General features: G+C 40.0%; 2 protein-coding genes across 3 annotated transcripts; both read left to right on the top strand.

Moving 5' to 3' along the window:
* Nucleotides 1-224: 224 nt before the first annotated feature.
* Nucleotides 225-2,806, top strand: LOC306767805 (enhancer of rudimentary homolog). Its single transcript, XM_079255930.1, has 4 exons — nt 225-354; nt 824-911; nt 1,921-2,041; nt 2,120-2,806. The coding sequence occupies exons 1-4, from the start codon at nt 352-354 to the stop codon at nt 2,220-2,222; spliced, it is 315 nt and encodes a 104-aa protein (XP_079112056.1). The 5' UTR covers nt 225-351; the 3' UTR covers nt 2,223-2,806.
* A 527-nt stretch (nt 2,807-3,333) lies between these two features.
* On the top strand, nt 3,334-17,476 carry smek1 (SMEK homolog 1, suppressor of mek1 (Dictyostelium)). 2 transcript variants are annotated; one of them, XM_079256034.1, is made up of 15 exons: nt 3,334-4,435; nt 4,619-4,674; nt 4,767-4,865; nt 4,996-5,613; nt 6,560-6,637; nt 6,743-6,859; nt 9,867-9,983; nt 10,068-10,199; nt 10,590-10,692; nt 10,824-10,982; nt 11,505-11,674; nt 12,609-12,748; nt 15,109-15,299; nt 15,483-15,694; nt 16,300-17,476. In XM_079256034.1, the coding sequence occupies exons 1-15, from the start codon at nt 4,294-4,296 to the stop codon at nt 16,423-16,425; spliced, it is 2,460 nt and encodes an 819-aa protein (XP_079112160.1). In that variant the 5' UTR covers nt 3,334-4,293; the 3' UTR covers nt 16,426-17,476. The 2 variants fall into 2 exon arrangements, with proteins under 2 accessions (XP_079112160.1, XP_079112159.1); XM_079256033.1 differs by having other exon boundaries at nt 12,606-12,748.
* Nucleotides 17,477-25,760: the final 8,284 nt, after the last annotated feature.

The raw sequence follows: 25,760 nt of genomic DNA, 5'->3' as shown, positions 1-25,760 counted from the left end.
CAATAAAGTTGTAATCAGTATTTTTTATTCATTCCTTCTCAACACCGCTTAATCCAATTAGGAAAGAAACTGGAGCCTATCAGAATAGTTCTTTTTAAAATTTACAGAAAACACTATCTCCATGGTGCACATGTTGGTTCTACAATTAAAAAGGAACGAATATATATAATTTTAGTTTTATGTATTTATTTATTTTGAAGGCGCTTCCTTTTACAACCGGAAATCCTCTGTCGTCACTTCCTTGAATGAATTTCTAGAACCAGCTAAATTCTGCACGTAGAATTAAGTAAAAGGAAGCATTTTATAGTGTTCTTTCACCGTAAATAGAGTTGGTCTGCGGTGAGCACAAACATGGTAAGTGGGCTGTAACCAAACTTTAAAAAGATAATAATTCCGAAAAAGCTCAAACCTGTCCTAGCTAAGCTAACAAGCTGCGATGCTAACAGTAGGTACTCGTCAAGCGTGTATGTTTTATGTCCCATTCCTTACGTAGCCATTCATTGAATTTTATAATCGGTCTGTTCTTAAACCTCATCTATGTGTCAAACACTAGATGACATTGATGAAACCGTGTTAGCTAGAATCCGAGTCCAATTCAGTATTTGCATCGTGGAAACGATACTGCTGATAGATTGTGGTTTGTTGCTATCTGACCAGCGCTTTTCTATGATAATAATGACAGAACTAGTTTCCAAAATACTTACGTACATACATGCAAGCATGTGTATGCATATATGAAAAACGAAAAGGTATGGATATCTTGGTGTGCTGCTACAACCTTAACTGTATTGATTGATTTTAATGATCATATTTTATGTTACAGTCGCACACCATTTTGCTTGTTCAGCCAACCAAGAGACCGGAGGGCCGCACATATGCTGACTATGAGTCAGTCAACGAGTGCATGGAAGGTAAGTCTTGAACAAACTTTTTCATATCAGTAAATTATGATGCTGTTTTAGTCTCACCTCTTGTAACCATAGGTTGTTGATATGACTGTCAGCTGTCGGAACATGGTTTTACCTTAGTGGTCATGGTGTGTAGTTGATCATGCATTAATGATAAACCGTTCTTATCTAAATATTAGAGTAAAAATTATTTAAGTAACAAATTTCCCCCTAAATACTATGAACCATTGATTTATCCATTCATTCATTCATTCATTAGAATTCATTTCATACACTGAAAACTGCAGTTAATATCAAGTCTTCAGATTTGTATGGGTGTTTGGGTGGAGACGGCTTCTTGTAGCCTACCTTTGCTTAATCATTAGCTGGCTGAGTGATGATGATAAGTGTGGGACTTTTATCTAAATATATATATATATATATATATATATATATATATATATATATATATATATATAATATAATGTACACATATGTGTACGTATGTGGAAGTATGTTTTATTTAAAAAAAGTAATCATAATCTTTTAATTGAAGTTTATTGTGGAGAGGCAGTGATTCGTGACTGGAAAAACCAGATTGTGATTACAGGTGGGTAAAATGGGGTTCCTCTGCAGGGTGGCCAGACTCTCCCTTAGAGATAGAGGGAGAAGCTTGGTCATCCAAGAGGGACACAGAGTAGAGCTGCTTGTCTGCATTGAGAGGAGCCAGTTGAGGTGGCTCGAGCATCTGGTTAGGATGCCTCCCTGGAGAGGTGTTCCAGGCACGTCCCTACGGGAGGAGACCCCGGGGAATCCTGGACACACTGGAGGAATTATGTCTTTCGGCTGGCCTGGTTATGCCTCGGCATCCCCCCTGAAGAGTTGGCTAATGTGACTGGGGAGAGGGAAGTCTGGGTTTCCCTGCTTATGCTGCTGCCCCAGCGACTTGTCTGGATAAGTGGCAGAAAATAGATGGATGGATGTTTGGAAACTGTTTTGCTGCCTGTAAGCATGTCCTTCACTTCTCTTCTAGGTGTTTGCAAAATGTACGAAGAACATCTCAAGAGGATGAATCCAAACAGTCCCTCCATTACTTATGACATCAGTCAGTTGTTTGACTTCATTGATGACTTGGCGGATCTGAGCTGTCTTGTGTAAGTAACTGGTGGAATAATGCCTTGCATTGACTGTGCTGTTCACTTCCTCTAAAAATAATTTTACTTTTATTGCAGTTACAGAGCTGATACTCAAACTTACCAACCGTATAACAAAGACTGGATTAAGGAGAAGATATATGTCCTGCTGCGACGTCAAGCACAGCAAGCAGCAAAGTAAAAACATTGACATGATGTCCTGCTACAAACACGTGAAAGGAGTTAAAGCTTCTCTGTGATTGCACAGCAGCGTACAGTTCTGTGTATAAGGACAACAATGTAAATTTAACAAGAGAGGGTTTTTTTTGTTATCGTTATTCAAAAATTTAGAAAGAGAAGTTTTTGGAACTGGGATGAGGTGAAAAGATTTGGGCTTTATATACCGAAATTGCTTTTCAGGATTAGTGCTTGACAACTTTTTCTCATTTGTACATTTAGAATTGATACATGAATAATGGGACTATTAACTGCAAGCACTAAATTACTGATTGCCAGAGATTCTCACTTTTACAAATATCCCATGTTTATGTCAAGAGTTTTGTTTCTGGATATCACGTGGGTTGTGAATGCAGCTGATATGTTTCTAATTGAAGTAAATGTGGTGTATTTAAAACATTTTGAAAAGTTACATTTTCACATTTCCTCTTTTTTTTTTTTTGCCATATAGACCTTATGTCATGATGTAAAATGCTGTTTTTTGTAAACTTTGTTTTGCATAGCATATAATTTTTAATCCTCTTTCTGTTGTCTTTGATTTCAACAAAAATAAATGATTGCTTTCTGATTTTTCTCCACTCTTATTTGTACAACTGTCAGTAAAATATATTTTGTTTTCAGGTTACTCTTAAGAGTGAGCCGTATTTAAAGTATGTGCATGTGGCCAATGTTGCTCCAAATTCAGTGACCTATCACATTTGTTATTGGTTAGATTTTCAGCTCATACTAATGCATATATTAATTTTGCGTCAGTGATAATTCAGAACGCGTCATCAAGTGATTTCGTTACAAGCTTTCTATTATAGAGCTGGAAATACGGAACTGTTCAAACCTCATCTGGCAGGAATCTTTCTAAATTAAGCGTTTCAAGTTTCAGGGTTTTTTCTCTTTCTTTTGAACTATGCACAAAAACATTGATACCATGTCAAGTAGCTACAGTTTTAGTCATATATTTAGTTGCTGTATTTTATGTAAGCGCAGCATCTGTGTGTCGTTTGCCTTGTACTGTCTCTTTAAAAGTGGCGGGCTGCCCTGTTGTTGCCGTGCTGGAAACCCCGTATTGACTGTGAAGGGACCCAAGATGGCTGAATACTCACGGGGGGCACTTAGCAATTATCTAAGCAAGACGTCTGAAATGAATGGCAAATAGCATTGTAATGTAAAGCGCATCCTAGATGCAACTATACTACTCCAGTTTATTAGTTTGCATATGTTTCTGTAATACCTGAAAATGAGTAAGGAGAGAGTGGTCTCTCCGCGGCCCCGAGCCAGAACATGGCGGAACACTTGGGGAAGAAGTAGCAGCTAACGCTAGTTAGCTGGCACATTATTTAAGAAAAGTAAATACGCTGGTTTAGCTATAAAAACGGTTTTTTGTGTTCCGCAAGTCTGAAATAACATTAGCGGTGCACAGTCTAATCTAATTTGTTTCAATAAGCTGTTTTTACATTGATTATGTGGAGCGTAAGCAGTTAGCGTAGCTGCTAGCTCGTTAGGTTTGATAGCTAACGCTACCTGCAAGCGTACAGACTGTACTAATAAGCAGATAGTCTGATTTGTGAGCCACCGATCCAACCAGTGGAGTTCATTCTAAACACTCGTCTCTCAGCTATATACGTGAACTTTTGTCATGCCCTTGGTCCGCTTTTTGTCTATTAATGCAATCGTCAGTGTCCGCGATGTTAATTAGACTGTCGTTAGCGCTTTCCAGTGGTTTGTGTACCGTCTCTGTGCTGCGCTCAGCCCAAATCCCAGGCTAGATAAGTATTCAGGCAGCTCGTCTAAACTAATCACATGTATAGTTTTTAAAAGCAGGATCTGCAAGGGACACGTAGAGCATATTCCTTAAAGTGTTGCACTTAGAGACAGCTTGAAATAACCAATATCCTGGTTGACCTTTCTGAAAAACATATATATCGATACTCCATTAAAGAAAACCACAGGTGTTTAAAGTAAAGTGAAGTTGTGGCGTTACTAGGTGAAGCAGTAAGAGCCCAACAAGGCCCAGGAATACCAGTTACAGTCAAGTTGCCAGGATGACGGACACACGTCGAAGAGTCAAAGTCTACACGCTCAATGAGGACAGACAGTGGGATGACCGTGGGACAGGGCACGTCTCATCGGGCTATGTGGAGAGATTGAAAGGCACTTCATTACTGGTCCGAGCTGAGAGTGATGGTAAGTGGAAAATCGAGAAACCCACGAATATCGTTTGCCATTATGAAGATGAGTTGTATTGTTGACTGAAACTAAAACAGCCATCAAATACAGTTGTGATGCACCTAGTTGTTTATTGAAAATGCACAGTAACATTCCCTTTGGCGTCCTTACATATTCTCACTATTTCTTTTATTCTGACAGGTTCGTTACTTTTGGAGTCTAAAATCAATCCAAACACAGCCTACCAGAAACAACAGGTCAGTATTGGGTGCAGTTTACTGGAGTAGAAAATAACTTTTCTGTCTCTTGTGTATTTATTGTAAATTTGTTTTATTTTTCTTTTGCAAAGGATACTTTGATAGTTTGGTCAGAGGCTGAAAACTATGACCTGGCACTCAGCTTCCAGGAGAAGGCTGGATGTGATGAAATCTGGGAGAAAATATGCCAGGTAACCATACTAGTTATCATCTGAATGTTTGTCTATGTCTTTTGTTTATTAAGTTAATCCCTGCTGTATTCTTAGTAGTATGTTCTATAACCAGCTATATCCTTCACCATATATTTGTCTCATTGTTAAGGTTCAGGGAAAGGACCCTTCAGTGGAGATCACACAGGATGTGGTGGATGAGTCTGAAGAGGAGCGCTTTGATGACATGTCATCGCCAGGTCTGGAATTGCCCCCTTGTGAACTGAATCGCTTGGAGGACCTTGCTGAACTGGTGGCATCTTCGCTCCCATCACCGTTGCGTCGTGAGAAACTGGCACTGGCTGTGGAGAATGAAGGCTACATTCGGAAGCTTCTGGAACTGTTCCGTATGTGTGAGGATTTGGACAACAGAGAAGGATTGCACCATCTATATGAAATAATTAAAGGCATCTTCCTGCTGAATCGCACTGCACTCTTTGAGGTTATGTTCTCGGATGAGTGCATCATGGATGTCATCGGTTGTCTGGAGTTTGACCCATCACTGCCACAGCCACGGCAGCACCGTGAATTTCTCACTAAGACAGCCCACTTTAAGGAGGTTATTCCCATCTCTGATCCTGAACTGCGTCAGAAAATCCACCAGACATATCGTGTGCAGTATATTCAGGACATGGTGCTCCCCACACCCTCCGTTTTTGAGGAAAACATGCTGTCCACCCTGCACTCCTTCATCTTCTTTAACAAGGTGGAGATTGTGGGCATGCTACAGGTGAGGCACATTTGCTGTAAAGATTTTGTTAGTGATGGATTCTTATTAGTTTTCCTAAAATGTGCATCAAAATGTTTTCAATGAAAAATGCAGGCTTAAAGCAGATGATGCAAGTCTATATCAATACAAACTCTTTTTAAAATAGACAAACATGTTATAAGATTAAAATCCACTACAGTGAAGCTTGCATATAAAATGGTTTTTAATTAAATAGATATCAGGCATTTTAGGATTGTTCAGAAGTTACATATTTGTTTTACTGTCCTTTTGTCCAGTCTGAGATTGATTGTTAGTCTTTTATGGTCATGTGACCTTTGTGTTTTTGTACTATGTCAATTCAGCAGTGTTTGTGTATGGCTGTCTCCATAGAGACAGAGAAGTGTTGTGTAAATCAGTAATGCTGTGCTGGAGGAAAACTGAAACGGGCATGCTTTGACACTCGACTGAGTTTAAACACCAATGAAACAAATCCCTTTTTCCTCTTAAAGTACAACAGTCTTGTTGAGGTTTAAAAGAAAAAGTAGTAGTTAAATGGAGTTTTCATTTATTCTTTCTATTTGTGTACATCATTTTGTGACACTAGGATTTGGATGGTTATGTCTTATTTATAATGCACGGTGATTAGCCATTAAATATTTGTAAAAATGACAGATCCATGGCTGATCTTTCTGAGGGTGAACTTCAAATATTTTGGAAAAAAATGTTCTTTTTTCAATAGATGAACTTTAAATGGATTAAGTTTGTGAATCATATATTGATGTTTTTTGTTGAAGTGTGGGTTTTTTATTTTTTTATTTTTGTTTCAGTGGTATCAGATTTATTCTATTTTTTATGACCAACTGTCTTATTAGACATTTGTCAGATTCAAAGGTGAGAGGACCGCTTGTACCTCATGTTAGTCATTTATTTCTTACCCCTTTATTGTCTCTCCACTTTTTACTCTCAGGACGATGAGAAGTTCCTCACTGACCTCTTTGCACAGCTAACGGACGAGGCTACCGATGATGACAAAAGACATGAACTGGTATTACTGGTTTTTGTTTTTTCATGCTGCTGTTTGATATTTTATTTATCCTGTGCCTTTAGTTAATCAATACACTGTTTTTTTTTCTTCCAAAATTCCTTACAGGTAAACTTCCTGAAGGAGTTCTGCGCATTCTCACAAACATTACAACCTCAAAACAGAGATGCTTTCTTCAAGACATTGTCAAACATGGGCATTCTACCTGCACTAGAGGTCATACTGGTAAGCAAATTGTGATTAGTTAAAACTGAAGTTCTTATTGGCTCAGGAATGTTTGGCTTTGAACAGGAAAAGTCCTTTCAGATAGGTATCAGTAGCTCAGACACAGGTGCTACTTTTGCCTTAGGTCTATAGAACAGTACCTTCATAATAAACTCAAAGTTGAAATCGTGGACATTATGTTATATTTTCAGTTGCTGCACAAACCCCATAAAGAACTTCTGGAAAAGAATCAGACTCCCATTTGACTCTGTTAGCATGAATAATTAATATGTTGTGATAACAGATAAAATTCTATTATTTGTATTATGATGGTTTACACTTAAAATGCTTCATAATTTCAAATAAACCTTGACGCATTTGGTTTTTATGAACAACCAACAAGGTTTTATATACTTGTGCAGCAGTAAGACGATATAAAGTTAGTTTGTGCTGTTAAACGTAAGACGTAGAGTTTTGAAATAAATTGATCGTATAAATTGTCCAAATACACACAACAGTGAAGTTTGACCATGATGTTGCTGCTGTGGAATATTTTATTTGGTCAAGCAAGACACCATATGGTTACAAGGTGCAGTTTTTGCTGACAAGGTTAATTCCAGCTCAGATATCCTCCCAAATATAATAAAATTAGTGTGACAAACGATCCCTGGTTCATGATCTGTCTTGATGATCCGATCTTTGACAAACAATCGTTGTCTTATGTTTGCACTGACATTGTGGGAAGGAATTAGAAATGTAATTTTATTGTTTTCTTTAGTGAAGTATTGAATGAAAATATGAAACAGAATTTTTATCATTTTAGGACAAGCGATTTATATTCTAAAGAACACAGTTCAATGTCACATTGTTGCATTGCCAATTTTACACCAGTATCTGAGAAGGTGAATTAAACACGGGAGTGGGATGTTTCCCTGTTTGCGGGGGCGTTGCCCTTCACAGACATCCTGTTTATGTACATTTCACACATAACAGCATAATGGAAAAGAGGTGTAACAGTTTAGCCGATCGGGTTGTGTGAAAACAAAGAATAGGTAGTCTGCAGTTTGTGTAGTGTGCACTGGTGAGTTCACAACCTGAATAAAGGGGATCATTTTGGAATCATTCACTGCTGATTTTCATTCAAAGGTGTTATTTATTTCTGGCAGGCATCCAGATAACCTAACAGATATGTCATTATGAACACAAAGATATATTTAATTTACTCCCCAGTTTCAGAGATGAAGAAACAAGTCTGGTAACTCTCAATAACGCTAGTAATGTATTTGTAAGTCAGCTATTGTTAAAGGTGTCTTTGATGATGAATTTGCCAAGGCTCTTTTTTATTTACAGTCATGCAGAATGACATTAATATGATGGTTTTTATTGAATCTAAGTTTTTATTAAAACTAGACTGGTTAGAGCTAATTACTCTATGCAATGTCATATAAAAAAAAAAAAGATGAACTTGTTACATTTTGATGTATATCAGCTGAAATGATCCGACAATGTGTGAAAGTACTTCTGGTGCACTTTTGGGTCAGTAATTGTTGCTTCTTGTATAAATTTAGGTCCGTATAATGATATTCCTTGTTGGGCAGGTCAGTTTAAAAATGAGATGGACATGAAAGATACACCCACCTTTTATAGCAACGTAACATCACTGTTGACAAGCTTTGTACATAAAGGCGTTTACCTGAGTGGAAGTTTGACTGTGAGATGCTGGTATTGTCATTTCTCTGAAAATTGGAAAGCTCTCATGGATGTGGTGATAATCTTTCCTATCTGTAGACCCTAATGCACAAAGTTACACAAGTCTTGACTGACTGGTTGGACTTGTTTTGTTGTTTGGAGGTTGCAAATATGAGGTCAATGTGAAGGTAACTGATAGTTGATATTAGTTGTATTACCCCAATGTTCCAGTTTGGCATTCAGATTTTTCACACTGAGTATATTTAGGTTTGTGCTTTCCAGTAAATTGACTAAATCAGAATTATGCCCTGATTTCCTTTTCCAAAACACTCGATGCATGTTTTTTAATTTCCTTAGCTATTCCTCAGGGCTCCAGACTAACGTTTTGCATTTGCAGTTTTTAATTTGGGTGCACCCCAAGTTTTATAGCGTCATGCTCAGCAACTTCTTTTATTTATTATTTTTTGTCTATCATAACGCAAAGACATGGTGTTATGATCAAAACATTGATGGTATGTCACACTTCTGACAGAGACAGCACATTGGAAAACATGTCAACCAGCTGAAAAGTTCAGTTTTTTTTATATGAATGTGAAAACATTTGTGATCCAGCTCTGAGCAGCTGGAGTATTTCTCCTGCTCTGATGTTGCTAGACAACGCAGTGTCTATCACAGGAACGTAATGTCCTTCGCTGGAACACTCACAACTAAATTAGCAGAATCTACTGTTGTAGCCATTTCTGAGTCATATTCATGGATCCAGTTTTCTTTGTGGGTTTTATTAATATCAACACGTTATCTATATTCTAGAGCTGCGTAGCCTTGGATTCCTTAATTTTTTTATATAACCTGTTAGCCACTGCTGAACCTCTGCAGAGGACCTGATCCTAATCATGCAGGTGATGTGACAGACCTAGGGCTGCTGCAGTCAAAACATATTCACCCCTGATCAAGCTTTTCTGCGTCATTTTGCTCAGACACAGTGAAAAACCTTTAAAATAGTGAGGAAAATGAATAACAACCACATAATCAAATTCTACTGTATTGAATGTTTTACAGTTGATTCCTATTTCTGTGATTCTCATCTATGTTCTTCGCTGTACGGGATGTCTAATGTGCAATACACGCAACATGCTGTACAGCTGTCGATCATTACTTAGAATTTGTACAATATAATTTGGTGTAGACTGTGCACATTAAATCATGAAGAGTAATTCACTTATGCAGTATCCATACTGATAGCATGCAGGTCAGTAGATTTGTGAATGGTGTTGGATATATTCCTTTGTATATCCTTGAACAGAAGTTTGTGCTGTTTTAACTCATTTTTGTCAAACAGGGAATGGACGATGTTCAAGTGCGTGGGGCAGCCACAGATATCTTTTCTTATCTGGTGGAGTACAACCCCTCCATGGTACGAGAGTTTGTCATGCAAGAATCTCAGCAGAATGATGATGTAAGTGTGCATGGGAACGTCCTAAAATTGTATCACGTTCTCTAAGTGGTGGGTATAACTAATGATTTTTTTTTGGCCTTACAGGACATCCTTCTCATCAATCTCATCATAGAACACATGATCTGTGATACAGACCCAGAGCTTGGTGGAGCTGTGCAGCTGATGGGCCTGCTACGGACTCTGGTGGATCCAGAGAACATGTTGGCAACTGCAAATGTGAGTTCACACACTGCTTCAAAATAAATTAGATAGGTTTCCTCATAAGGTCGAATGTAAACTTAATTCAGGATTATCAGAAAGGTGTTGAGCAGAAACGGCAGTTACAGGTCTGTGTGAATTCATTAAGGATATAAAGGAGAAGAATACAAATAAGTCTTCATTGAGTAGTGGTATCTACATGTTCACGCCACACAACACCTTGTAAAGAAAAAGATTTTTGTATTCCAGCAGATATTGGTGCAGACATATTGGCCTTTTGAGGAGATAAACCGGCTCCCTTACAATAAAATTACAATCATTGCTGCAGATTTAACTTGGTGAATTGAGACACTTTGACTTTTTCTTGTAATAGTGCATAACACTTAATTTTTTTTTTCTTCCTTTCAGAAAACTGAAAAGACTGAGTTCCTGAGCTTTTTTTACAAGCATTGTATGCATGTCCTTTCAGCTCCACTACTAGCCAACACCACAGAAGAAAAACCCAGCAAAGGTACTGACTACTTTCCTGCTAAGTTTTATTTATTTTTTTATTTTTATTTTTTTAAATGGGGCATTTTTTAAATGTTTTCAATGTTTTATTTAAAAAAAAAAAATCCTTATTACTTTTCCTCGTTCTTGCAGATGATTTTCAAACATCCCAGTTGCTTGCCTTGATTTTGGAGTTGCTAACATTTTGTGTTGAGCACCACACATATCACATCAAAAACTACATCATCAACAAGGATATTCTCAGGAGGGTGCTCGTGCTCATGGCCTCTCAGCATGCTTTCCTGGCACTATGTAAGTCACATGTTTATCCTTAAACAGATTTTTTTACTGTCTTTACCTGCTACAAGTAGCACCATTTAGGGGCTTTAACATGGGATGCAGGGGATGCTGCACTCTGCCTCCAGACCTATAGAAAATGGGTTCCAAATGAAAGAGCCTACACTCTATGAACTACTGTCTGGGCTTGAGGATATTATAACTTGCCCTGTCTTAGCTGTTGCTCCTCTCTTACGCTTCAATCAAAGTAATGCCAGGACTCTTTTTTTCTGACAGATTGAGTCTCATTCTATTCCATTGTCTACAGCTGGAAAAATAAGTTTCTTCCTGTGTATCACTTTGATTACAGCAGAACTGGGACTGAATTTAGACATGATATGCACATATGTACATGCTTCTTTCCTTGTCTGCACCTCCAGCTGTGCAGTCAGCTCGGCACATACTGTTATCTTATATCAAAACGCCTTTAAAGTTTTATTTCCGACTTGAAGTAAGGAATTCAGAGTTCTGTATAGACTTGTATTTCTCTATACACAGGCGCCCTGCGCTTCATGCGGAGGATTGTTGGTCTTAAGGATGAATTCTACAATCGTTACATCATGAGAAACTTCCTCTTCGAACCCGTCGTCAAGGCCTTCCTCAATAACGGCTCGCGCTATAATCTCATGAACTCAGCTATAATTGAAATGTTTGAATATATTCGAGTGGTGAGTATTCCCAGAACTCATTGGCAAAGTTTTTTCCCATATGATGTGCTTTTTTTTTTCTTTCTGTTTTTGATTGTTGAAAATGTAGTTATTAAGCATACAATTTATCTAGGTGTGGGACTCAATAAAAAAGTAATCTAATTAAATTAGAGGCTTTATAATTAATTAATCTTCGGTAATCACATAATTGCATAAAAATAATTTCCCTCCAAAGCAACTTTTGTTTTTGTTTTTTTTTTTTAAATGGATTTTTAGTAAATAACTAATGTCTAAATAAAGCCTGAAAATGTGCTTTTAATTGCATCTTAATTTAAAACAGGAGGAAAATAAGCTTGGCCAAAACTGAACCTTGACCTGTAGTTGAAGTGTCAATTTGATATTTACTCTTCTCCTCATTGGGAAGACTAAGACTAGTTACGTGCTTTCACATCAGTTTCCAATAACACAAAAAAGTGTCTAGATTTATAGCTAGTTGTTTGTTTTAAGTGGCGTCGCTAGATGGGTCTGGAATCTCACTAAATATTTTGTCAAACCTGTACCAGGAAATGGTGCACTGACAAACGTTCCACATTGTTGGAATGCAACTTATTAAATGTGTTTAATGGTTTTGCAATGAATTGTAATTAACATGTTAAAGTTCCACTCCTAATTTTTTTTTTTTTGTTTGTTTTTTTGTTGGTATAGGTTTGAACCATTAATCAGCTTTTTATGATAGGATAAACCAGTCACTTTACTTGCTACAAACTTGTCAAACTTCTAGTGTTATCTGATCTTTTAAATGATTTATTTAAATAATTTTTTCTCACTACTTCATTTGTAAAGTCTTCTGTCATGTCCTATATTGTAAACTGCCTCTTATTTAATACTTTCCCTCCCCATTTCCTGTGTTTTGTTTTTTTCTTTTTTTGTTTTTGCCTCCCATTATCCCTAGGAGGATGTTAAATCTCTCACAGCTCATATAGTGGAGAACTACTGGAAGGCTCTAGAGGATGTGGACTACGTCCAGACATTTAAGGGCCTAAAGCTGCGGTATGAACAACAGCGAGAGAGACAAGACAACCCCAAACTGGATAGGTGAGACACCCAAGATGCAATGCTGATGTTAATGACAGTTCTTTAGTAATTACTGTGATATTCCAAGCAAAGCTTGTATTCGGCCTGAATGGACTTCTGCTCAGATGTTTTACATCCGCCACAACTGACCTTTTCTTTATGGCAATTTGTACATGGTGGCTATGTTTGGATGTCATTGATAATTTAATCACTTGTATAAAACAGTTGTGTCACTAAACCATGGCAAAATGGCCCCAAAAAGGGGTGATTGAAGACGTTCCACACCTCAGCACTTCCCAGTTAAACTGACAACAGTGACCTCCCAATGTTCATTTTAATTTTATATAGATCATTTTCATTTTAATCATTTACTATTATTATTGGCTTATTTAAAGTTTTCATGCTTTACATGTCCAGGCTTTACCTTTGCAATTTTAGGTATGTTTTTTGTTTATTTAATGCTTATTTACATGATATTACCAGCGAGCCTAACTAGAGGTCTTACAGTCTCATACATGTACCTCAACCTTGATTTGTCGTCTCCTCCTTCTTTCTTAGTTGGTTGCTCAGACAGTTCTCTCTTGTGTAATCTCACATGAGTCTTTGCCGCTTTGTTATAAAAACTGTATTCATGGCTGTAATTTCAGGACTCTAAGCTGTTTCATTGTAATAAGACATTTTGGTTGTGCTTCCCTACATAAATTATTCTGTCTCTTCTACTCTTCTACTCATCTCTTTGATAACTTGTGTTCACATTAAGCTTGTCTCTGAAATGAGCATAAGACTGTTGAGGTTTGTGTTATTCAGTGAGTTTCCTAATTAAGAATATTCTGACTAATGAAATTAGATTAAAATAAAAGACCTCTCTATAAATAACTCATTTAATTTTACTTTACTTACATCTATAGAGAAAAAAATATAACTTGGTTGCACACATTCTGAATTGTTGGCATGACGTACGAAGGCATCAACAATGTAGTAAACTGTGACAAATCTATAGTGTCAACATGTAAATACAATCAAATTAAATGATAATTCCTCCAAGTGTGTGCTTAACCATCACGTGGTCACCAGTTAATATTATATCATTCTACGTGTTTGTAACTTGTGGCCACAACTTAATAATGCATGACAGTCTTTTTTTTATTTTCAGTCAGTGTGGGCTCGGTAATTTTCTGCTTTAAGGCTGTGATGTTTGTAAGAGGTTTGTTCATTTTCTGTCCTCACATTGCAAATGCGCCTCTGAACCGGCCTGTTTTCTGCACAGCTACTGTGTTAGACACAACATCAACCAATAATGCAGAGTTGCACATTAAATTGTGCAGTTAATGTCACTACATATAGTGTGATATGATGTGAGCCAGGGAGGCTGAATCGGGAGGCACCGATGCTACCTGATGACCTGGAGGATTTGGATCATTAAAGACATTGCTACTGCTGCTACCGCTGATCTTTTCTTCTCTTGTTTTTCCCTTCAGATGATGTAGGGTTAGATTTACATTTTAACCAGCAGTCTGTGAATGCATCATCTTATTGATGGAAATCCAGCGGCAACGTTTGGTTTTCTCATGGGAGTAGCAATGCAGAAGCAGCTCGGAGATTAGAGAAGGAGAAGGACAGAGCTTGCTACTCTTGTAGCAGAAGTCTTCCTCCCCCTTTTAGTCTTATGGCTCGGGTGCAAACCTTCATTGCGCAGTATTTCACACCGCTGTCATTGTATGTTAGAATGTCCTCCCTTATAAGAGCTTTGTTTGTCGATAATAATTATAATAAATGTGATTTCCATAATCCCGTAGTAAATTTCAGGTCCTGTTATATTTTCTTTTGGATACTTCTGTTGGGCTTGGACTTTATTTTGACTATAATGTCAAAGTATTTCTGTTTTGGGAGCAGTTTTAATGTATTTCACTTTGTGACCTGTTCTGTGGTAACTATGAAAACAAGCCCTTCAGGTTCGCCAGCTCAACAAAAGGCGCAGACTAATTGCTCAGGTTGTGTAACGTGCTAATCTCACTGACAGTTGGTACGCTCGGTGAAATATGAAAGTGAAACTGCTGAGCACATCGCTCAAGATTACAAACGAATGTTGGAGCAGCAGCATTGCCAGTGTTTCCCAGCTGTTTCCCATTCTTTGCTCTTGGGAGTTCTTGGGAATCTTAAGTTCATGTAAAATTCAAGGTTTCTTTAAAAAAAAAAAAAAAAGTGCTCTATATTGTTTATTGCATATTTGTTTTGTTCCTCCTGTGTTTGGTTGTATAATTAGCCTGTAGTGCACATTAAGTTTGAATAACTCATTGAGAACTTGATATATTTAAAAAAGACTACATGTTTTTTTTGTTTTTGTTTGTTTAAATAACCAAGTTGTTCATTATCTTTGGCAGCATGCGCTCTATCCTCCGAAACCACCGCTTCCGCCGTGATGCCAGGACGCTTGAGGATGAAGAGGAGATGTGGTTCAATACAGATGAAGATGACCTTGAGGATGGTGAGGCAGTTGTTCCACCTTCAGATAAGATGAAAAGTGAGGAAGACCTCATGGAACCCATTAGCAAGTTCATGGAAAGAAAGAAATGTAAGTTTGACAGTGTTTCTTATTTTTGTGCCTCTCCTGGTTTCCTACATTGGGTTGTTACAGTATTTGAATACGTTGGTGGTGTACTCGATGGTTAAACATTAGAGAACAACATTACGTCATTGTAAAGATATTTTCTGGTGGGAATAATTAATTTTTGTCCATCTTTCCATCATTTTACAGTGAAAGACACTGATGATAAAGATGTTATGGGGAAGTCGAGCTTTTCAGGCAGACAGAATCCAAGTTTCAAGCTTTCCTTCTCTGGATCCACTAAAACCAGCCTGTCCAGTCCTCCTTCGTCCGCCTCACTGAATGCAGGTTCACCAGGATCACCAGGTTCTCCAGGCTCAGGGGCACGGGGTTCCCCGCCAAACACAACTGTAACCACAAAGGTACCTGTAAGCTTTCTTTTAAAGAGCTCCAGTAAAATCCAAAATAGTTTTGATAGACAGACTCACTTTAATAAAAACTGGTTTTAATAAATATCTGTTCTGTTGTGAACAACTCCAATGTTTGTTGTTGTTTTTTTTAATTGATTTATTTCAGCTTTTAGCAATGAAACTTCACACATATGCTGTTAATTTTCACACCAACCCCGTTCTGAATTGCATTTAGTTATCACTACAACCAGTATGCCCACTGGACTGTGCTTATGGCGTAAGGCTTTATTTAGATGCTCGATGAAGACAAAAACAATTGTTTAAGATCCCATACAAATGTTCAGTTTGAGTTTTGAGATATTACAATTCATTTAGTTCACAACAAGTAGCAGAGCGCTATCATGATATGTGTAAGACCAAACATCTTCCAATGACACACGATAGGTGGGAGAGTTAGGAAGAGACCCTTTGAAAAGCAGAAGCTCTAAAATAAACCTTAACTTCTGATGTACAACATCAGGACTGTGATATATTAAATCTTAAGTTAACAAAGCTTAAGAGGTTTTTTAAACTGAACATGATTGATGGATTTTTGTTGTTTCTCATGTCTACCTCAGGGAGGTTTAGTAGGACTGGTGGACTATCCTGATGATGACGAGGAGGAGGAGGAAGAGGAGGAGGAGGATGGGGAGAGTAAAGAGGACCCTCTGCCACCTACAAAGAAATCAAAACTGAGTTCGTAAAGAATGAATTTGCAGCTGTGCTCTGCTGAGACAGTTTTCAGAGCACAGACTGTACACGGGAATGATCAAACTTGTAAACAAATTGAATGAATGAAAGCCACCCCTCATTGTGAGCGGGTGGCCAATAGAGGAGAGGACTGCGCCTGAATATGAAGCCTCCTCAGACTCGCCCTATTCATACAAGTGCCAATCAGGAGACCAGGAATGAGAACAGTGTCTGAAAAATGGAGTAGATGAGAGAAACCTATGAAGAAGATCAAGATCTCTTCATAGATCTTTACTGGACTCAGACAGCACGACGCTGGTTGGAGTTTGCTCATTTGACAACTGGAGGAAAAGACCACATACTAATACACATGTACATGCAGACTGAAATCCCACAGAGCTCATTTGCTCGGACCATAACTCACTGCCCCTCCCCCTGCCCCCCACTCAGGGAAGTACGTCACAGCGGCCCAGGTGGGCCGGCCAATTCAGACCCAGAACCACCAATCACACCCCTTTCCCCTTTTGAGAGTTCACTTCCTCTCTTCCTTTTCTACCCCCCCTCCCCCTCTGCTCTTGTTTCTCTTTCACTGTCAGTTGCTTTTCGTCCCCTTTTAAGTTAGTATATAGGACCAGATGGGAGGCAGCATGTGACAAAGAGCTGTCCTTGTTGTCGTTTGATGATGTCATCATTGTGTTGTTCCTCAGAGGATGTCTTTCTCTGAAGAGAAAAAAGCCAGCAGTTTCTTCAATTTTTTTTCTCTTATTTGTCTCAATCTTTCACCTATTTTTTTTTTTTTTTTTCTTTTTGTAAATGACAACAAGAAGACCTGCCTTTAAATGTTCAGGACGTTTTCAGTCACACTTGAACAGGTTTTTAAAGACCTCAGTAGGTGAGCTAGTTTTACCCTTTTGCCCTTTGAAACTGCAGATTTTTTGGAGAATTTGTAATCCCATCTTGATTAAAGATTGAGTGGAATTCTAGATGTGATGAATTTTGTCATATCTTTTCTTTTTTTTCCCGCCCCTTTTACATGAGTGTACACTTAGTTGTTCAGAAAAATTTGGGACCATTAAAAATGATCTTTGCTGTAAGAAGTCCTTCTACCTTTGTCCTGATAACTCGGTGTTTCTCTGCTGCATTTAAATGTTCATTGATCAGTCATGGTTTCTTCATATCACAAAAACATGGCCGCATTGTGTCACACACAACCTACAAGCCAAGCTCTGTCGTTCCAGCAGATACATGGACAGGGAATTCAAAATCAATAACCAATCTCCAGTGTACTTGTTTAACTTATTCTGCAGCTATGACAGCACCGGTTTGTCTTATAAATTTGGTCAGCATGTATCTTTGTAAGCTACCAGCTGAGTGGTTTGACTTGTAAGATTTATTTCACACTTGCCTCATGGAAGTTATTCTGGGATAAGGAATTGCATGAGCATTCCTGCAAACAGATGTGGCGTCTAAAACTTTCCTGCTTGTTGACATCCTCATGAGCCACCAGGTGGTGATCTAGTTCCACAGGAAAATGTCTGTTGCACTGACTTATCCACCGCTCAGTGCAGCAGACTGCAGGTGAAATGATCTAAGAGTAAAGACGTGTGTGACATTGTGTATTTAAAAAAAGTTGTGTTAAAATATTTTTGTGTGCATTACACCCAGCTGTTTTTGGAAAACTTCTGCAGTGTAAATAACGTTACTTGTGACGTTCTAATGTTATATTTTTATAAATCTCAAGGAATTTATTTCTGTTCTGTCTAAAGGTAGAAAAAGTGGTGAGAAGATTAATCCTGGTTGTTTGGGACTCCATCCTTGTATTTTCCTCTAGAAACAAGACCGAAGTGACAGGTTTAATTTAAAGGTTAACTTTTTTTTGTTGAAAGTTTAGATGATTTAACTTAACATTTTGGTTTAATTTAATCTTTCTCAGTAAGAGAATATGTATGGTCAGCATACTTTCTTTGTCCTAGCTGGAAACCATGTTTTTCTGCTGGATCTTTTTTTTTTTTTTTTCTTTTTCCAGTTCAGTCAAAATTGTTTAAAAAAATGTCTCTACCTCCCTGCTTATGTGGTCAACTCAGTGGGAGTTAGAATACAACTCCAAAACAAACAGCATCAAGGCCACCAAGAAGTCACTCTGTTGTCCCTCCAAGTGCATTGTGGCCTTCAAACATTGTTTATTAATTAAAACCCAACAGAAGAGGATCACTGGGTGCCCAGTGTGCAACGAGAGCCATCACACAACGCCTATTAAGGCTCCCATTGACATGAAAGCTTTCTCCAGACAACAGCAGCTTTTGAAGAGCAGCCTTCCCTGCCAGCCTCTGTTTGCTCCTCAGCAGGAGTGTGGCAGAGTCTGTGTGTGTGTGTGTGTGTGTTGAGTGTGTTTGTTTGTGCCTTGTGTCTTTGCCACTGGAGAGGCCAGCTTGCTCCTGGTGCCAGGCACTGCTCCACCAGAATGTCTGCTCCACTTCCAGTGCCAAGTCACTCACCCAGCTCTGTCCGCCTGTATGTCTGCCAGGCTGAAGAGTCCCCATCAGGGACACTGCTGTCCAGTTTCCTGCTGGGTCAATGAAAAGCTTCTTTGACAGCTCTCTTGATCGAAGCACTTGGTCTGCTGGTTATGAACTTTATCTACACTGATCACATCAGTATAAATCTGTACAAATGCCAGCAATTACACCGCAGCAGGGGCTACAGTGTTGAGACTAAACTCAGTTTATTGCATGTTGTCATAAAACCTGACGATGTCTGCAGTCCAAAATCAGAAAACTTAACTGTACACTACTGTTACAGTACTGATCAGCAGCAACAACAGGCTATTTGCAGTTTATTCAGCCATTTGTTGTAGAATCTTGACACTCAATGCACAACTTGGTAAAATTGCAACATGAGATCCACAAGAACACCTGTCCTGGATCTTTTGTCCATATCAAACGGTGATCTTGCAGATAAAATTAGCTGACTTATCAGAAAATACAATTTACCTTCAGTTTTGAACCTGTAAAGGAGTTCCTGTTCATGTTGCCTGTTCAGTTATGTCTTTGGAAATGGAAATGGGACAACAGCAATCCCAACTGGAGGAGACTGCGACGGCACACTGGCCTGTCATAGGCCCGCTACCAATAACCTCAGAACAAAAAACACTAAGTTATGTAAACATTCATAGTCTTTACTGATCACCTGAATGCACTTTTCAAGTCTGATGATCTTAAGTTTATTATGTACAATGAAAACTGTTCCGCTTGTGCAGAAACAATTTTTTTTTTTTTCTATCAGCCCCACTAATAATTTCTTAAAACTCTTAAGGATAGGGAAAGACCTCGAACTTCCACTTTTGCATGTTACAAGTGCAAATAAGTCAGTGTTTCCTGGTGAAAACAGACTAGGTTTATCAGCTTAGAGTTTTCCTGATAACGGTTAAAAAATAAAACAAAACGACAACTGAAGATTCAATCTATAGACGGAGTTAAAGATCACACTTGTAGGGGAAGAAATCTGCAGAAACTTTATTATGTTTGCAGTTATTTGCGTTTGCATAACTTGTCTTTAAACTCAAGTTTATGAAGCAAACCTATCAGATTAAAGGAACACTAATGTGTCATTTTAATGCCATGTAATCCAGCTAACCCTATCAGGATATGAAATGGGAAATGTGGCACACATGCAGTTTTCGGAAACCTGGCTGAGGTTGTCAAAACAGCCACACAAAGTCCACCTTCATGTCTCCCTGCCAGGCCAGGCGTCGCGGCAGACAATGTCCTGTGTTACTGGGCACAAAGTGCTCTCTGTGTCCGCTGGAGCTCCCCCGCTTTCATGGCGGTGACTGGCCGTGTTCAGCACAGTACGTCCGCCACTGTGTGTGATTAATCACTGTGTTGGAGCTCTGCCTCCCCTAAGCGAAGAGAGGGCGGCAGGCCGACAGGGGACCCCGGGGCAGCAATGACGCCCTGGGTCAGCATCCGTCGGTAGCAAATGAAAGAGTGGAGAAAAGTCATCATCCGTCGCATCTGCTTCACATTAAGCCAGAGGTTGAGGTGCTGTCATGACCAGAAGTCCAGAAAACTTTCCATCAGGTTTTCCTTTTTGGAAACGGAATTGGTGGATGACAGATAGCTAGATTAAGTCAAAAGGTCTCCAGAATGACATAATGTGAACATAATTTCAACAAGAAAGAAATGCAATGAGACACGACCCCCAACAAAAAGAAGGTCAGGCCTGCAAATGATACCTGAAAGAATTTTGCAGCATCTACTTAAAATCAGGCTCCTCTCTGCAGTGTTTTTGACTCTGCAGTGCAGTGACTGGATTAAACTCCTAGAAATGTGGATTTTTTTTTTTTTATATACAGAAGCTTTTTCTTTTATTTTGGCTGGGACTTGTGGACCAGTGTGTTCACAGTATAAAGTAACAATGAGTTATGGACTTCTCCACTTGTTCATTTTTCTCACAAGCTGCCATATTGTGCATGTATTTAACACAGTTTAACAGAATTTCAGGCGCTTGAATATTGCAATATCTTGCAATAACACCTTATTTAATTTGCATTATATTACACAATTTAACGGACATTTCAATGTGTTTATCATTATTATCCTATTAATCCTTCCAAGAAGACCCTATAGCTGAACAAGGTTCCTGTTTGGGGATCCTGATCCTGAGGGTGGGAACTTCCCTTATTCCTTTGGGTCCATTTCATAACTTGCATTTACTGCACCTTAAGAGTTAAGCTCAGAGGAGATACAACTGCTACTAAATGTGCACCATGGAGCATCTGTAAGCCTGCACTTCCTTTGTTTCATGGTTTGCAGGCTGTGATCCTTTCATAAGTCCTGGTACTGTAAATCAAAGCTAAATAATTGGGTCTCCTCTGGAAGCTGTGGGAAGTGGAAGAATTTAGGACTGATCTACCATTGCTAAATGTTAAGTGGCTGGGATTGTGCCTTTGCATGGGGCACAGGAAACATGGATGTGAATCTGAGAGCTCTTGAACTGCAGGTTAAATGGAAAAGTCAGAATAATGAAGAGCACACCTTCCGCACCCAGGAGCATTTGTGTTTGCACTTGTTTGTGCACGTGAGGGAATATGTGTTGGATGTGAGGGCATGCTGTAGCTAAAGCCACACCATGAGCTGCTTACACACATGTACACACACACACACACACACACACACACACACACACACACACACACACACAGATCTATTCCTAGGAACAGCAGACTTTCCAGGAGTTTACATTTAACGGTGCCCCAGTAACGTGAACTCGCACATCGGAATCTAGCAGGTAAAATCCCCCCACGCATAAATTTCTGCCCCTATTAAAAGCACGTAAAACTCACACGGAATAAAATAAAACCAACTTCACCAGCCCTCTGGGCACTTATAACCGGAGGTGTTGCTGATAAACTTTACTGAGCAGCACAGCGCTGGGAAACACTGTGTCTTCTGTGAAGGAAAACACACACACACAGAGGCAGACATCCAACATGTAAAAATCTACCCGGGGCAACAAGGTGAATGACCCAAACCACGATGCCTAAGCTATTGAATTTACCTCACGTAATGTAGCATGAATGAAGCTCTTAAAGATATCAGTTTTCAGTATATAAACAAAGGAGGCTCAGACGCGTGGTTCAGTGAGAGTTGAACATGTGGGTCCAGTCACCCGTCAGGATGCTGTTGTGTACATTAAAGCCACCATTCAGCTTCAACATCTCAGACCTCTAGCTATATGTTAATATCTTGGCAAGCCTTTGGTTCTGGCCAGTAACGCAAAACTAACTAAACAGAACAGTAGCAATGTGAAAACGCTGTTTGACATTCACAATTTGTGTCCACTTTTGTGTCCAAGGGGTGAAAGCCTGTGTGTAATCAAAGATGTCACTTTTTTTTTTTTTTTTCCTTTTTTCTCCCCTTCTTCCATGCGGCCAGGTCTGATGGCTCCCGCTGCTGGACTGTCTGAGGCTTTGACGGCGGCTCTGTGTCGTGTGGCGTGGGTGTCCGCCCCGTGCCAGGCGGCGTGTGTGGTCAACGGGCAACTGAAGAGCCGTGGGGGGAGTGGGTGGGCTTCGGGTCGAGGCAGAAGCTCCTTTTGGATCAAGTCACGTTGTTATATGCTCCCTGTCTATTCTTCCCTTTCTATTCATCTTTATATTCCTGTCTCAATCCCTGGCTGACCTGGAACAACTCCTCTGTATATTACGCATGGCATGTGCCGCTGTTATGATTTTTTGCATAGACATATTATGAACCCACCCCTCACTGCCCCCTCTGCTCACACCTCATCTCTCTCTCTCTCTCTCTCTCTCTGTGGCCAGGGGGGGGGGGGGGGGGGGGGGCATATGGTTTTACTGGGCAAGAGATAAGAGAGACGTGTCAGGCTGTGGTACTGAACAAACACATCTTTCATTTTCTTGCTTTTTCCCTGCTGCCTCAGCTCCTCTTCCCCTACTCCTCGTGCCTCTCCTCTACACTCCTTTTCCTTCACTTCTCTCCTCCTGACCCCCCCTCCTCACCTCTTTCCTCCCCTGTGACAGCTGGGTACAATTAAGAGCAAAAAGCTCTTTGTCTTGTCGGGGAGAGAGATTTTGTTATATTTTCGGGTGATGGAAAGGGGAGCAGAGGGAGAGAATGGGCTTCAGATGCTCTCAAAGAGTGAAGACAAGGAGGGGGGGTGGAAGATGAGGGGCTGCAGGAGAAGAGACAGATCTCCTCATGCCGAATGAAAGGCCTTCTATCCTCTCTGGTAGGGCACATTAGAGACTTGCGCTCCCTCGCTTTATTGAGGGAAAAATGGTTTCCACCGAACTCTGCTTCCATTTATCTTTGGCGCACTCGCCCTCCACACTACACACTACACTACACTACACACACACACACACACACACATGCGCACACTTCCTCACACGTTGACATTTGTTCCGCACATGCACGCACATGCACACAAGCGTACGCATGCTGAAATTTGCTTTGATTCCTGATTGCTTCGGTTTCTGCGGTGGCTTGATCAGGTTACCGTTCGGACTGCGTGCCAAGCCGGTGTGTGTACGCCTGAGCTCTCTGCATGCGTCCGCGTGGAAGTGTGAAGACGGTTTCCCAGTCAGTGATGGGAATAGCACCGTTCCAGTAGCTATTATTAGCCCTCTGTTCCACAGGCCCTATTCTTCCCCCCCTGTCTCCTGTCTGACACCAGCATTTCATTATCATCTGGCTCCAGAGGAGGAACATCTATGCTATCACATCTAGGACAAGACTGCTCTCATTCCAGCGCAGCTTTTTGTAGGGTGTGCTACTCCTGTGTACATTGTGTTAATTAGTCAGTGTGTCAAAGAGAGGGGGTGTAATAGTTCCCAGAATTAGGTGACATACTTACTTCGCCTTTCATTTATGTCCTCAAACGCTCACACCAGCACGTCGCTGACAGATGCACCCTTGACCGCTGAGCATTTCAAGGACACAGTCCTGACTGTGATCCGCGCTTATCACACTTCAGTCATTTCAGCACAGCCACCACTCCCACATATGCAGATAAATGCATAAACATACTCTCTGGGTACGCCAGGTCCACACACACACACACACACACACACACACACACACACACACACAGAGATAACTTCCAGCCTCAAAAAGTGTCTTCCATTTCAGTAAAGTGCAGCAGTGCCGTCCTATCGATGAGGTCAATCTGGACCATGACCTTTCAAACCGTTTGTAGTTAGAGAGGACTGGTGGCCTTTTAAATCACCAGTGTGTGTTTATGTTTTGAATGTGTGCACGTTTACCTCTGTGCATGGATGTTTTGATTGCATGGGAGTCGTGCAGCTGGGAAGAAAAATAAACCGGCAGTGAAAAGCGTCTGCCGCGGGCTGAAATCATGCTGCGGCTTCTCTTTTCTCTTGTGTTTAATTTCTGACCCGAGACCAGTAAGATGTTAGTTTAGCAGCGTTGAAGACGTGTCTCTTGAGCTCCGGAGCCAAGCCCGTACAAGAGGGCCGCGGTTTTAGGGTACATCTGTGATGAGTCCTTTGTGGTTTTGAACTCCAACTTTGGATCAGTGTGAGTTCAGAAGTTCAGCCTGTGGAGCGTAGGTAAGAAGGCCATGAAACCGGCCACTGTCCTGGATGTGGTAAATGTCTGTAAACATACTTTTTTTTTGGCATTTTATGATAGATGATACATATTCAAACATACCTGGAGTGAACATTTGGAGTTGTTGTGTTGAGACACAATATTCACACATATTCTCTCATGCAGAGGATGTAAACAATCGGCCATAATTTCCCATTGTCACTTCATCAGGCTTCCTTTTTTTTTTTTTTTTTCCCAAGTGTGAACTGTTAGCAGGAATAACAAGAAGAAGGAATCATTGGGGAACCATATTTTTTTTTCTTCCTGTGACAGTACCAAGCATTTATTGTTCCAGCAAAGGCAGAGGAGGTGGTGATGGTGGTGGCGTTGGGGTTCAGTTAAATCCTGGACCCGCTGCTCACGAGGTGCTGCAGCCTTAGGATCTGATGCTGGCTAATGGGCTGAAAACGTTCACTGTAAATGTCACTGACTGGCTGGGTGGTCATGTTTGTCAGGCCACGGGTATAAACTGTACTGGTGCTAAAAAGTTTTGGGACATGTCCAACCATCTTTTAACTGTTCTTAAAGCTCCTCCTGGAAGGAAGTTAAAAGATTGCTTGGAACATTTGGAGATTTTTCTCTAATCTTATTGCACCCTGTGGCTCTGGTAGTTGCTGATTTGAGGGAACAGCCCAGAACAGCCAGGTGCCATTTGCTAAGCAAACAAACCTTTAAGCTCAACTAAGCAGCATTTAAAGGAGATTTTATCTTTTATTAAGAGCTTTTTAAATAGATCTTTAAGTCTGTATGTCCAGCATTTAGAGTCACTTAATCCTTTTCAAGGTCTCAGGGGGCTTGTGTCTAACCCATAGACTGTATATAAAGAGATGGACTGAGCCTCTGTGACGTCACCCATAGGTTTCTAAAGAGCTGAATTGAAGCTCGGTGGGCGGTTCCTACTGTCGCCATGTTGGCAGCGTCATGTGCGTCGTCTCGCCCGGAAAATACAAATATGGGCAAAGAGGTGGAGCTGAGAGGGCAGCCGTGAGCGTCATGGCGGATGATTGACATTGAGCGAACTCCGAGCTTTCTGTAGCTAAAAGTTAACCGAGCTAACCCCGAGAGAATGGGAGCAACCCAGCTAACGGAGATAAGCGGGCTAAAGCTAAGTCACATTGTTAACCGGCTAAAAACCGCGATTGTTTTATGTTCTTCTTACTTGAAGCCAGAGATTGGTACCTGTCAATCAAAAGGACACGTCCCTAAATTTGCCAAAC

This window comes from Telmatherina bonti, assembly GCF_933228915.1.
Source record: "Telmatherina bonti genome assembly, chromosome: 16".
Taxonomy (NCBI): domain Eukaryota; kingdom Metazoa; phylum Chordata; class Actinopteri; order Atheriniformes; family Telmatherinidae; genus Telmatherina; species Telmatherina bonti.
The sequence above is the reverse complement of the archived record's forward strand: the minus strand, read 5'-3'. Positions and strand labels throughout refer to the sequence as shown.

Coding starts and splice junctions, on each gene's coding strand:
- LOC306767805 (XM_079255930.1), top strand. Junction 912..1,920: donor AGTCAACGAGTGCATGGAAG/GTAAGTCTTGAA, acceptor CTTCTCTTCTAG/GTGTTTGCAAAATGTACGAA. Junction 2,042..2,119: donor GCGGATCTGAGCTGTCTTGT/GTAAGTAACTGG, acceptor CTTTTATTGCAG/TTACAGAGCTGATACTCAAA.
- smek1 (XM_079256033.1), top strand. CDS start 4,294: ATGACGGACACACGTCGAAGAGTCAAAGTCTACACGCTCAATGAGGAC. Junction 4,436..4,618: donor GGTCCGAGCTGAGAGTGATG/GTAAGTGGAAAA, acceptor TTATTCTGACAG/GTTCGTTACTTTTGGAGTCT. Junction 9,984..10,067: donor AATCTCAGCAGAATGATGAT/GTAAGTGTGCAT, acceptor TTGGCCTTACAG/GACATCCTTCTCATCAATCT.